Here is a 14,145-nt window from a genome sequence, read left to right on the forward strand (position 1 = left end):
TGTGGATTGATAACCGATGGTTTAAAAAGATAGAGACCCTCTTTAGGACCCTAATCTGGAAAAAGGGAAAGGCAAGGATCAGTCTCCGAACACTGCAACTGCCAACAGACAGAGGAGGGCTATCGGTCCCGCATCCGTATAGCTATTTTTTGGCGGCGCAGTTGCAGCATTTGGGGGGGTGTAGCATAGAGGGGGGAGGTAATGCAAGTGGGAAAATGATACTAAGAGGGTCTCCTCATAGATCGGTAATAGAGACCTTAGAGGCCAACTCTTTCTCGGTAAAAAGTCCAACAGTAAAGATGATGGTAAGAATATGGCAAGTGGGAAAACTTGCCTTGGGCTATAAAGGATTAACAGAATACTCCCCACTATGGGAAAATAATAACTTAAAAGAAATTTTGGCCATGGGAAAATTAAAAGAATGGGATAAACGTGGGATAACCAGAGTGGCACAACTCTATACAGACTGCACATTAAAACCCTTCTCAGAGCTAAGTCGGGAATATGGCATCCCAAATTCTATGTTTTTTGCCTATTTGCAGGTTAGACACGCATTACAAGCCCAATTTAAATTACAGCCGGTAAGATGGCAAAAGCTCACGCATCTCCAAAGACTAATCAAGACGGGGGTCTTGAAAGGTCTTATATCAGAATTGTACGAACGGATCAGCGATCAGTTAATAGGAAAAGAGAAGCTGAGCAAGAAGAAACAGAGGTGGGAGGAGGATATTGGACTCATAACAAATGACCAATGGGACAGGATACTGGAACTAGGGACAGTGGTTTCATTAGCCCCCTCACAACGGGTTTCTCACTTGTTTCTCCTCCACAGGGTCTATTATACCCCCAAGAAATTATATGGATTTGGATGGAAGTCAGATGACAAATGTCCCAGATGTCAAAATACAGGGGACCTCATCCACATGATGTGGAAATGCCCAAAACTGCATAGATATTGGGCTAGGATTTTGGACATTATAAATGCAACCTTTGGAACCACTCTGGAACTTGAAGCCAGGGTTTGTCTATTAGGATGCATTGAGGAGGGAATGGGGCAGAGGGATATATTAGTAGCAGTTATAAGATGCCTGTTCCAGGCGAGGAAATTGATCGCACTAAAATGGCAAGCACAAAATCCACCCACAGTAGAGGAATGGTTTAACGTAATGAATAGCACAATTGGGAAGGAAAGGGGAACATGGATTAGAAGGGGTAACCTCAAAAAATTTAAAGCAATATGGGAGCACTGGTTATGTAAAATAGGCCGCTCACTTTAATCAGGGAAAGTTAGGTAAAGAATAATCTAAGGAAAGGAATAGAACCAAAAAACGTGTATGCACTTTAAAAGTAAGATAGGAGGGAGGGTTGGGAATGGGATTGAAGGAAATTTTTAACCTATGCAATTAATTTTTTGTATGTACATATAATGCACTGAATATAGAATATGGATTTGTATTTTTTCTTTCTCTGATATATATGTATGGAAACAATAAAAAAAAGTATTGAATTTAAAAAAGAGAGTGATAACACCAAATTTAACACACCTGCTCCCCATTCACTCCTGAGACCTTGTAACACTAACGAGTCACATGACACACTGCGGGAAAATGGCTAATTGGACCCAATTCTGACATTTTCACTTATTGGTGTATCCACTTTTGTTGCCAGAGGTTTAGACATTAATGGCTGTGTTTCGAGTTATTTTGAGGGGGGCAGAAAATGTACACTGTTATACAAGCTGTACACTAACTACTTTACATTGTAGCAAAGTGTAATTTGTCACATGAAAAGATATGATAAAATATTTACAAAAATGTGAGGGGTGCACTCACTTTTGTGAGATACTGTATCTTTCCAATAGTCTATTAGGGTCCTTTCACACGGAGCGGGCCGTTTCTGTGTCCGCTCCGTGTGTCCGCCAAAGCTCAGCGGGGATCCCCGCTGAGCTGTCGGCGGATAGGGCGGTCCCCGCACACAGTGCAGAGACCGCCCTGTCTCTGCTCCACTCTCCCCTATGGGGGATCGGATGCAGACGGACCGTCTGTCCGTCTGCATCCGATCCGTTCCGCCGAACGGAAGAAAAATAGGGTTTCTTCCGTTCGCAAAAGTGGATCCCGACGGACGCAGACGCTAGCGGATGCTCCATCCGCTAACGGACGCGATCCCATAGGGATTCATTACAAGTCCGTTAACGGACTTGTAATGAACGGACAAACGGTCCGCTAGTGTGAAAGGACCCTTAGAGATGGAGCATCCTTTTCCCCATGATATAATTGCTACTTTCTGTTTTCAATCTATTTTAGATAGGCATCATATGCTTGTTGTAAATGTAGAATGTTGTGGTTTAAATTCAAACAGAAGCAACAGTGCTGCTACCCATACAACATACCATTGAAAAGAGATCCTGTGTGCCCAATCTACAGCCATTTCACCGAGTAGATATACAGAAAGATGATCCCCACATCAAGAGTTGCTCTTAAAAAATCTTCATCTTTTTTCAGTTATTCAGGCCTCATAGGTTGAAAGATTTTTTTTAAGAGCAACTCTTGGTGTGCGGATCATCTTTCTATACAATGTTGTGGTTTCCATTTTCAGAAAAGGCATTCCCCTTGTGAGTCTATACCTTCTCTTACCTCGCCACTTGACACTTGAAGATCCTTCTCTGTATCATCAACATGTTCCATATCAGACCTAGGGCTATACAAATAAATGACATGTTAAAGGATATCTATTGTGTAAAATGGTGTATTCTGGTAACTACTGTATGTGGTTATATTTCGAATGCTAGCATTCAATTAAAACATTTATTTTTTAATTCATAATTTAATTAATATTTTTCTCCTCATTTTCATGCACACCAAGGTGTCCAGAATACATGAAAGGGGCCAGGGTTGAGACAAGCTATAATATGTTTTTTTAAAGCGGAACTACACTGTATGTGAGCACCACAAACCAAAAATACCATTTATAAAAATTGTAATATTCAACGTAAACTCCCCCATCCATCCATGTCTCAGTGCTTTATTTCCTGGAAAATCACGTTGAAAATGTTAGTTGTGGATTATTAACAAAAGTGGTCTGTATTTGGGCACTGTAGTTAGACTGATTTTGTGGCACCACTGAAAAGAATTAATAAATACTTTCCTGATTGATGAGCTTTGTTTTCTTGAAGGCCCCGTACACACGACCAAACATGTATGCTGAAACTGGTCCGCGGACCAGTTTCAGCATACATGTTCGGTCGTGTGTAGGCGCGAGCGGGCCGAATTCCAGCAAACATTTGCCCGCCGGGCCTTTTCCCAGCAGACAAATATTCCTGGACGTGTTTTAAAACCGTCCGCTGGAATCCTGCCCGCTCGGACATGTACGGTCGTCAGTACAGACCTACCGTACATGTCCGAGCGCCCGCTGTCCCTCGCATGCGTCGAATGACTTCGACGCATGCGTGGAAGCCTTTAAATGGCAGGCCCGCCCACGTCGCGGCGACGACGCGGACACGCCCCGCGTATTGTTTACGCGCGGACTTCTGTACGATGGTTAGTACAGCCATCGTACAGAAGCCCTCTGGCAGACATGTACGGTGAAAACGGTCTGACGGACCGGTTTCATCGTACATGTTTGCCCGTGTGTACCGGGCCGAAGAGTTAAGCTGCTTGAAGTATTTTCAGGATCCAACACACTTTCAGGTGTGACAGATGCCTGGTCCCTCACTGCATTCCATTATAACCAGTGGTGAACTCACTGTACTGTAGACTCTGGGCTGTCCTCAATTTAACGGACCATAACCCCCCCCCCCCCCATACACGCACCAGTTTTATGGGATCATACATAAGGGTCAGTGTATATTGACATTTGTACTTTCCTTCTGAATGGGTTTGTGAATTATTTTTTTGCAGGATTTAGAACACAGTTCCTGAAATGGATCTTATGCAGCAGTATCCCTCCATTTAGAGGAATTTGTTGTGAATTATCCTGTAGTGGGGCTTCAAATCAGAACCAAACCCATTAATTGAACTGTTTCCCAAAACAGTTACATTGAAAGCATGTTGCGAATAATAAGGGCACTTTCACACTGGGGTGGGTGAGCGTTGGAGGTAAAGCCTCGCTATTTTTAGCGGCGCTTTACTGTAGTTTTTGCTGCACTATTTGGATGCTAGCGGGGGCTTTAAACCCCCGCTAACAGCCGAAAAAGGGCAGGGGCGCTGTAGGCTGTAGGAGCGGTGTATACAAGGCTCCTACAGCACCTCAAAGGTGCTGCTTGCAGGAAATTTCTGAGCGTCCTGCCAGCGCACCGCTCCAATGTAAAAATTATTTTTACACTGGAGTGAGAGGAGAGGCAATTTACAGGCGCTTTGAAGGGCCTATTTTTAGCACTATAGCGCCTGTAAAGTGCCTCAGTGTAAAAGTAGCCTGAGCCTGGGTTCACACTGCTGCGATCTCAGAGAACGCATGTGATTCGGACCCGCACTGCAGGTGCCCATCAAATGCGATCTCAGCCATACAGTTGTATGGTTGAACTCGCATTAGATTTGCACATGAAATGTGGGAGTTCACAGTTAGCACTACGATCTGTGAACAAACACCCAGTTTGCACAAGGCAGTATGAACTTCCTGCGGGAGAGGAGCGATGCGGGAACCAGCGTTGTAATTTCGCTGGTTCCTGCATCGCATCAGTGTGATCTAGGGTTGTCCCGATACCAGTATCGGGACCGATACTGAGCATTTGCGGGAGTACTTGTACTCCCGCAAATGCCCCCGATGCCAGATCCGATACTACCCCCCCCCCCTGCCGCCGTCGCCGCATACCGCAACGCCGCCAAGTTAATCAGCGTGTGGGGAACATTACAGCTTTCATTTGAATAGCTGTCTCTTCCCCGCCGCGCCGCATATAGACACTCCCCCTTGCTCGGGATTGGACGGGTGATCTGTCTATCAAAGTGCAGATCACCCGTCCAATCCCGAGCAAGGGGAAGTGTCTATACGCAGCACGGCGGGGAACACACAGCTATTCAAATGAAAGCTGTAATGTTCCCCGCACGCTGATTACCTAGGCGGCGACGGCATCTAGGTATGGAGAGACATGGCTGCATATGTGGGGAGACATGGCTGCATATGTGGGGGGACATGGCTGCATATGTGGGGGGACATGGCTGAATATGTGGGGGGACATGGCTGCATATGTGGGGGGACATGGCTGCATATGTGGGGGGACATGGCTGCATTTGGGGACACATTTAAAAAAAAGTATCGGTATTCGGTATCGGCGAGTACCTGAAAAAAGTATCGGTACTTGTACTCGGTCCTAAAAAAGTGGTATCGGGACAACTCTAGTGTGAACCCAGGTTAACTGTCACAGCTGCTCATGCTCTCAACCAAACTGTCAATCTATCAACTGTCAGGAGTTATAACAGAACACATGTGCAGAGCCATGGCAACTGCAGATCACGCAGAGGCTAAGATGACAGCTTAAACAATAGGAGGGTTTACTACATTGGAACCTCGGATTGCGAGTAACCCGGTTAACGAGCACAAACGAATGGTGTTTGTTTTTAAAATTTAGCAACATGGGTGTAAAGTGGGCGGGGTTTCAGAAACATTTAACACACACATTTTCAAAACCAAAGCGGCACAAACGTTTATTTTTGCGGCACAAACGAATGGCGTGTTTGTTTTTAAAATTCAGCAACAAAGGGGTGCAAAGTGGGCGGGGCTAGCATTAAATTGAATGTTTAATATCTCAGAAACGTTCATTTTTGCGACACAAACAAATGGTATTTTTTTTCCAGGTTTTACAAACATGGGGTGCCAACTTAACTCAGCTGTAGAAGAGGAATGTTAGAATGGGGCTGGGACTTTTTTCCCTGTGTTTCTCACGGGTACAGCTGCGTATTCAAATGAATGGTCTGCTGCACCCATGATCAGTGCACGCGTTCGCCGCACGTATGTGAACCTAGGCTTAGCGCAGGGTAAAAGAAAAGGACCACCGTTCGAGCCTTGAACACACTGAACTTCCCAGCCCTCTGTATGGGGTCTTTATTAATAAAATGAAATAATATAGAGGAGAAGAAAAACAGCACTCACCTGCCAAGCCCTCTGTGTGGGGTGTATAATAATACAATTAAATAATACAATTAAATAATATAAAGAAGGAAGAAGCACTCACCTGCCCAGCTCTCTGTGTGGGGTATTTAATAATAAAATGAAATAATATAGAGGAGAAGGAAGCAGCACTCACCTGCCCTGAGCAGACATCTTGTTGCTAGGAAACAGTGTCAACTTCCGGGATAAGCCCAGCGTTTGTGGACTGTACCAAGACGAAGTAGGCGGGGTAGGTCAGAGAGAACCGTCCACACTGATGTGTTATACAGAATCCATTGTCAGGGCAGTGCAGTGGGATAGCACCCCCCGGGACAGCGGTGGTAGTGCCCCCGGGGATTGTGTGGAATAAGATAATAAAGTAGTATGGGGAGGACAGTGTCATTGTGTACAGTATAGGGGAGGGGGGGAAGTGTTGCTGTCCCTGCCATTACATTGTGTACAGTATGGGAGGGCGGCTGTGTTCCAGCCCCGGCTCTGTGTGTGAATGGTACGTGGCCGTTCCCTAGAGTGTGGCAGTGAAGGAGTTGCCCGGATCCGCCCCGCCCCAATGCTCGTGCTTCAGGCCGGACGGGGCAGTGAGCGGCGTGTCCCAGAGGCAGAGTGCCGTGTGTGGAGGGCTGGCCGGGGGCAGGTAGGACAAAGACGGCGGCTGATATGTCCTTGTTCCCGGGGTCACCTTTCTATGACAGGGACAAGCCATCCTTGTACATGAGAAGGTCAGGGAGCGGATCACAGGGAGGGGGGACTTCATTATAACGGATACAAGGAATGGCCCTATAGAAGGATCACACAATCCAAATCACCTTTAGTCCAGAGACTGCCCCTGCCTGCACTACTAGCTTCTGACACTAGATGTCCTCAGTGTGGTGATCAGCATGGGAATAGATGGTATAAAAGAGAAGCAGCACAGTGATAAGCTTATCTCCCTGTCACTCTGCTCTCTCCTCCTATCGGCATGCTTCTTGTCAAGCATTGTAGCTAGTTGTATTGACACTTTGTACAAGGACTGCTAGGAGCTGACACCAGGTCTCATTCAGAGGCGTGCATTTTAAAAATCCACCCAGTAATGTATTAATGCTTTCAGATCTGCAATATTTTATGTCTTTCATATATGCCTGGAGTGCAGCTTTAAAGCTGAGCTCCACTGAAAGTGTCTGCCCCCCCCCCCCCCCTGTCACATTTGGCACCTTTTGGGGTGGGTACCTGGTTTTGACAGGTACCTGCTCCCATTTCCGGGTGACTTCACCACGGGGAGATCAGCCTGAAGTTGGGCCCACTCCTCCTTCCCCCGCCACTGGCTCATTCGCTGCAGGGAACTGGCTGTGAAGCCATAAGACCCCTTTCACACTGGAGGCATTTTTCCGGTGCTTTAGCGCTAAAAAATAGCATCTGAAAAATGCCTCCCCTGCAGTCCCAGTGTGAGAGCCTGGGTGCTTTCACACCGTGACGCTGCGCTGGCAGGATGTTAAGCAGCATCTTTTGGGAGCTTTAGGAGCGATGTGTACACCACTCCTAATGTGCTCCTGGCAACTGAAATCAATGGGCAGCGCCGCCGATGCGCCTGCAAAGCACCTCGGCAGTGGTGCATTTAACTCTTTATTTGGCTGCTAGCAGGGGCTCAAAGCACCCGGCTCGCTAACGTGGCCACGCTGTCAGTGTGAAAGTGCTCTAAGGCTTCACTGCTGGTTTCCCCTAAGACCCCTTTCACGCTGGAGCGGTTTGCAGGCGCTATTGCGCTTAAAAATAGTGCCTGCAAACCGACCCTAAACAGCTGCTGCTGTGTCTCCAGTGTGAAAGCCCGAGGGATTTCGGTACAACCGCCACCGCTAGTGGCCGAATAGCGCTGCAAAATTGGCGGCAAAGCGCCGCTTAAAATAGCCGACGCCACCTCTGCCCCAGTGTGAAAGGGGCCTAACCATGATGGCAGTGGCAACACCCGAGAGCCGATTAAAAAAATGGGCTCGGGTGAGGACATCGTTGGATCCCTGGACAGGTAAGTGTCCTAATATTAAAAGTCAGCAGCTGCAGTATTTGTAGCTGCTGACTTTTTATTTTTTTCTGGAGGAGCCTGGAGCTCCTCTTTAACCACTTGACCACTGGAAGATTTTACCACTTTTCATGACCAGGCCGGCCGTGTTTTGCTTTTTGGCACTGCATTACTTTAACTGGTAATTGTAAATTAAATTTGTATTATTTTTACCACACAAATAGAGCTTTCTTTTAGTGGTGTTTGATCACCGCTGGGATTTTTATTTTTTATTATTTAAAAAAAAAAAAAAAAAAAGACCAAACATTTTAAGGCTCAATGCACACAGAAGCTAAAAAAACGCCAGTAGCTTTGCAGGGAGACTTTTAAAAAATTTTTGCGTTTTTGCTATAGCCTTTATTAGCGTTTTTCAGTGTTGCGTTTTTTAGCTTTTTTATTTTTTCCGATGGATAAAAAAATGCTAGCCTTTTTGAGCGTTTTTTGACGTTTTGCGTTTTTTAGCGTTTTTTCCCTGCACTTGGAATGCAAATTTCAGGTGTTCAGAAAATATCCAATAAACTCCAAAGCTCATTAACACAAAATAACGCCCATGTGTGCATGGGCACATAGGCTAACACAGAGTTCAGATTATGGGCTTTTGAAAAAAATGCCAAAAAAATGCAGTTTATCAGCTTCTCTGTGCATGGAGCCTAAAAACATAAACCAATATATATTTTTTTCTGTGATAAAACATATTCAATAAAATCTAATTTCTTCATAAATTTAGGCCAAAATGTAATCTGCTACATGTCTTTGGTAAAGAAAAAAAAAACCCCAATAAGTGAATATTGGTTTGAGTAAAAGTTATAGTATCTACTAACTATGGTGTATATACTGGATTTTTTTTTAATTTTTATATATATATATATATATATATATATATATATATATAACATATAACATTTTCAACGACTGGTAGTGGGACTGTGATAGTGCGGCAGTAAATATGACACTAACTGCCAGTGACACTAATACAGTGATCAGGGCTAATACTACGCTGTCACTGTACTAATAACATCTAGGGTTATCAAGGGGTTAACTGTGTGCTTAGCAAGTGTTAACGTGTGTAATGTGTGCTACTTTTTACAAAAAAAAATCTGTTTGTTTGTTCTCCCTGTTTTGCAGGGAGAAGAAACAGTCTGTTCCCTCTGTACAGAGCCCTGTGTTGTTTGTCAACAAAGGGCTCTGGGCTGTGATTGGACACAGCCAATCAGCAGGTCATGAATCATGGTCTGAAACCTGTGGACAAAATCCTGCTATATCCAATCAAAGTAGGAGTCTGGAAAATTAACACTTGCAGTGGCATCCCTCCTCTCTACTTGGGTTAAATGCTACTTAAAGCAGGCCTGCAACCTAAATGACATCTTGGGGGTTATTTACGAAAAGGCAAATCCACTTTGCACTACAAGTGCACTGCAAGTTCAGTCGCTGTAGATCTGAGGGGGACATACAAGGGGAATAAAAAAACAGCATTTTTTCTTGCACATGATTGGATGAGAAAAATCAGCAGAGCTTCCCCTAATTTCAGGGCTTTCCCTCAGATCTACAGTGACTGCACTTACAAGTACCATTGCAATGCAGAGTGGCTTTCCCTTTAGTAAATCAACCCCCTTGTGTTGCCTTGCCTCCCCCCCCACCTTACTTTATTTGTGCTGCAAAGCACTTGCACTTTTCTAGAGGAGACCCTCTCTCTGCCCCTTGCACATATGTGCTGCAGGGCTCAGGTCCCAGGAGAGAGTGCTGCTTTAAGTCTAGGGCAGGGGTCTCCAAACTGCAGCCCGAGGGCCAGATGTGGCCCTTTGCTAGCCTTTATCTGGCCCTTGGGGCACTATTCCTCCCACTGACACCAGCAATGGGGCACTATGTTTTCCACTGATACAAATGATGGGATACTATTCCTCCTACTAATACCAATAATGGGGCACTACTCCTCCTACTGACCACCAACCCTGAGGCCATATTTATTCTCACTGATGCTGGGCGTGGGACATTTTCTACCCCTGCTGGCCACAATCCGGCCCTCCCAAAGTCTGAAGGACAGTAGACTGGCCCTTTGTGTGAAAATTTCGGAGACCCCTGGTCTAGGGGTAGAAGAATAAAGGTGTAATTCCTACCTTATTCCCTGTTCCAGCACTCTCCAAACCTCCAGGTTATGGGCGGGCCCCCCGCTGTCTTCACATAAAATGCAGGGCTGTTGGCCCTGCATTGTACATGACGACATTGGCATGCAAAACTCAGCCAGAGCGCCTTGGAGAAGAGGCTTCAGAGGACCAGCCACACAGATAAAGGAAGCCTGTCAAAGCAAGAAGTATGGTCATTCTCTTTTTCCAGCATTTAAACTGAGCTGCCCAGGCACAGCTCAACTTACATCTCCAGTATAGTCCCTGTGTGCTGGGATGTATGCACCGGAGTAACATCATCCCACACCGGCCAATTAAGATAGCCAAAGACCAGAAGAAGATGCTGGTGATGCACAGGGACTATCGGAGGAAAGGAAAGTTAAAGGGGTTGTAAACCCTCCTGTTTTTTTACCTTACTGCATCAGTCAGTAGCCCCCCCATTTTCTCACCTGAGCCCTCAAATGTCCCACCCAGAGGACGCACAGTCTCTCTGCCCAGGGTTCTCGGCTCTTCAATGGATAGATTGATAGCAGCGCAGCCATTGGCTCCCGCTGCTGTCAATTAAATCCAATGATGCAGCCTCTGGTGGGGGGGGGGGGGCGAGTCCTGCATTTGGCGGCTATGGTCGCTGAATGATGTACTCGGGAACGTGCCCCGCAAGGTAAACCCTTGGGAGAGCGCTTCTCCTAGGGGGTTATCTAATACTGGGAGGAGCCACGAGAGCCGTCGAAGAACCCCAGAAGAGGAAGATCGGGGCCACACTGTGCAAAACGAACTGCACAGTGGAGGTATGTTTGACATGTTTGTTAATTAACAAAAAATAAAAATTGAACCTTTTGTATCACTTTAAGCTCCAATTTAAGCATTTAATCCTTTCAGTGTGCATTTTTTTTCTGCCTGAAGTGGGGCTTTAATCATGCCTGCGCTATAACCAATAAATGTCTACATCATAGCTTTCCAGTTCTGGGAGCACAATCTGTGACCTCTGTGTTGCTTGGACACAGCAGATCACAGATCAGGTAAAGGCCCAATCACAGTGGCCCTTTACCGTGTGATCAGTAAGGATGAGCTTTGGCGTGTTCACGCACCCCACATGCAGAGCCCGCCAGGAAGTCGGCACTGCGCTAATCACAGGCAGTGAGACATTGTCCCGATGCCCGGCTGCAGAGATTGCAGCACAGTGCTGACTTCCTGGCGGGTTCTGCACGTGGGGTGTGCAAACATGCCGGAGCTCATCGGTGCAGCCTCATCTGTGTCCATCAGTGCATCTTTATCAGTGCACACCCATGCCCATCAGTGCACACCCATGCCCATCAAGGCAGCTTCACCAGTGTCCATCAGTGCGCACTCATGCCCATCATGGCAGCTTTATCAGTGCAGTCTCACCAGTGCGCACCTGTGCCCATCAGTTACATCTTTATCAGTACACACCCGTGCCAATCATAGCAGCCTCACCAATGCCCATTAGTGTGCAGCCTCATCTGTGTGCATCTTTGCCCATTATGGCAGCCTCACCAGTGCTCATCAGCGCACATCAGTGGAGAAGAAAAATTACTTATTTGCAAAATTTTATAACAGAAACTAAGAAAAATAAATAAAGAGAACAATATTGTCAGTTGTGGTCCTTGAGAAAGTGGGAGCCTAGAATTAGGTTTCAAAGTAAACCTGTCATAAGTATTTTCCCTCTATGCCTGGCTTGGTGTTGCTTTTTGCACCAGTACAGAGAGTGCAGGGCACCATGGGGATGGGCTTATGATGCTCTGCAATCACAGTGATGTCCTCAATCTTACGAGTTAGGTCGGGTGTCATTAAACCCAAAAGACTTATGACTTCTTGTGGTGGGGAAGAGGTACTGCAGGGGGCAGCTCTGGATTAAAGGGTAATATTTCAGCCCAAATTGCTTTTTTATTTATTAATACTGCCTGGCTGATTTTTTTTTATTCATTTTTTTCCTTGGGGAACAAAATCCATCCTAGCTCTACGAGTCATTCCTATAAACAGAACGTGAGTGGTAATGTCATGTCTTTGGGTGTCTGCAAGCTGCATATTCCAGATAGGAATAGTTGATATTGTTGTTTGCTTACTGAAAAGCCAGCAGTAGCTATTGTTGTTTTTTTTTTTCTTCTACATAGCATGCATTGCCATTCTGATACATTAGGAGAGCTCGCAACCAGCCAGCAAGTGGGTAGATGGACTGTGAATGTGGCAAAGTTGTAGTGTTTTTTTGTTTTTTTTTTCACTTTTTTTTTATTATTTTTTATCAGAACCTACACTTGGGTCCAATTTACACCAAAATGCAGTCCAGTGCATTTTTTTCGGCATCACAAACGCACGGAAAGTAGGTTACATGGTTTCCAATGGCATAGTGTGCACCAGTGCTTGCAGTTCTAGTCCACAAAAAAGTAGAACATGCTTTATTTTTCATGCACCGGACTGCTGTAAAATGCATCAAAAACACACTGGAACACACCTAAATACACTGGAACACGCATGTCCTTAGGGCCAGTTCCTACCATAGAAACGCAGTCCAGATGCGTTCCAGATGCTTTTCTGCATGTGAGTTTTTGATGCAGTCAGTGCATTTTTCCCCTCCTTTTTTTTTTTTTTTTTTATTATTAACCTTAAATAAGGGCCTGTGTGTTCCAGTGCGTTTTTGATGCTTTTTACAGTGTTCCAGTACAGTCCAGTGCAGGAAACATTTTACCCTTTTTTTTTTCTGCAACGTACTGGTGTGAATTGTTCCGTTAAAAACCATATAACCTACTTTCCATGCGTTTTTGATGCAGAAAAAAAAACGCACTGGACTGCAGTTAGGGCTGGTTCACACCACAAAAAATGCGCTTCAGATCGGTTCCCTATTGCGTTTTTAACGCATTTTTTTATGCTTTTCGGTGCGTTTCCGGATGCATTCCAGTGCGGTTCAGATGTGTTTTACTACGTTCCAGTACAGTACAGGAAAAATGCAGCATGTTCTACTTTTTTTCTGGAACTGGAATGAACTGGAACTGCAAGCACTGGTGTGAAATATGCCATTGAACACCATATAACCTACTTTCCATGCGTTTATGATGCAGAAAAAAACGCACTGGACTACATGTGGTGTGAACTGACCCGTATGAAAAAAGGGAGAAAAATGCACTGGATTGCTCATGCAGAAAAGTACCTGGAATGCATCTGGACTGTGTTTTCTATGGTGTAAACTGGCCCATAGCAAAGTGTATTTTCAGTAAGCGTACTTTTGTAGTGTTTTATTATATGCCTGAACCGTAATCGCATATTGTATTTCTTATGCAGACTTGCAAATATTTGCTTTAGTAGTCATCAGTATATCAGGTTATGTTATCAGCATCCCTGCTGAATTACTTTGTGTTCAGTTAAAGCTGAATGTCTGACAAACAGCAAGGATTTATTTTTCTGTCCATCCAGTCTTGAGATTTACACAGCTTTGCCACACAGTACAGTGTTGCCTGAAAGGGGAAGTTCCCTGGTATTTCTCTGCTGCAGTTTTCGCTGTTACGTAAAAGTCTCTTTCCCACCTCTACCCCGTGACTGGACAGTTAAAAGGGAACTTTCGGATGTTCTAATCGGGGTGGGGGTAACTAACACTATATGATTTCCTAAATTTTTCTTCTCCCTGAATTTGGTCCATAAAAGTGATGGGCGGCCCAGGTGACCTGTAGTGAGGAACAGAGGGCCCGTTCTTTTTGCATAGGTTAAGCAGGTTTTCACTTTAAATTGTAACTATACTGTAAAAACAATAGTTTTTAATGTATCGAGGGATACTCTGTAACTCTTCAAATGTCTGCTTTTTTTTTTTTTTCCTTATTTTTAATCTGTCACCCTGAGCCGTGGACAGTGTAATCATCGCATTGTTCAAGGTCTTGTCTATGTCTGCACAAG

General features: G+C 45.1%; 2 protein-coding genes across 5 annotated transcripts in view; one reads left to right on the forward strand and one right to left on the reverse strand.

The window, feature by feature from the left end:
- Positions 1-6,542, reverse strand: part of CCDC40 (coiled-coil domain containing 40) — a 202,801-nt gene extending 196,259 nt beyond the window's left edge. Inside the window, exons 1-2 of one of the 3 annotated variants that reach the window (XM_040330432.1) lie at positions 6,236-6,542; positions 2,634-2,697 (exon numbers count right to left, since the gene is read on the reverse strand). In XM_040330432.1, the coding sequence (XP_040186366.1) occupies positions 2,634-2,697; positions 6,236-6,252 (81 nt within the window). In that variant the 5' untranslated portion in view covers positions 6,253-6,542. The other 2 variants (XM_040330434.1, XM_040330435.1) reach the window with 2 other exon arrangements.
- Positions 6,543-6,628: 86 nt separating this feature from the next.
- The window catches only part of TBC1D16 (TBC1 domain family member 16), a 305,823-nt gene continuing 298,306 nt past the window's right edge, over positions 6,629-14,145 (forward strand). Inside the window, exon 1 of one of the 2 annotated variants that reach the window (XM_040330437.1) lies at positions 6,629-6,730. The gene's annotated coding sequence lies outside the window, so the exon portion shown is untranslated. Of the gene's footprint in view, positions 6,731-12,200; positions 12,250-14,145 lie in introns of those variants that run through there. The other variant, XM_040330436.1, reaches the window with a different exon arrangement.

The sequence above is a fragment of the Rana temporaria genome, chromosome 12 (genome assembly GCF_905171775.1).
Source record: "Rana temporaria chromosome 12, aRanTem1.1, whole genome shotgun sequence".
NCBI classification, from domain to species: domain Eukaryota; kingdom Metazoa; phylum Chordata; class Amphibia; order Anura; family Ranidae; genus Rana; species Rana temporaria.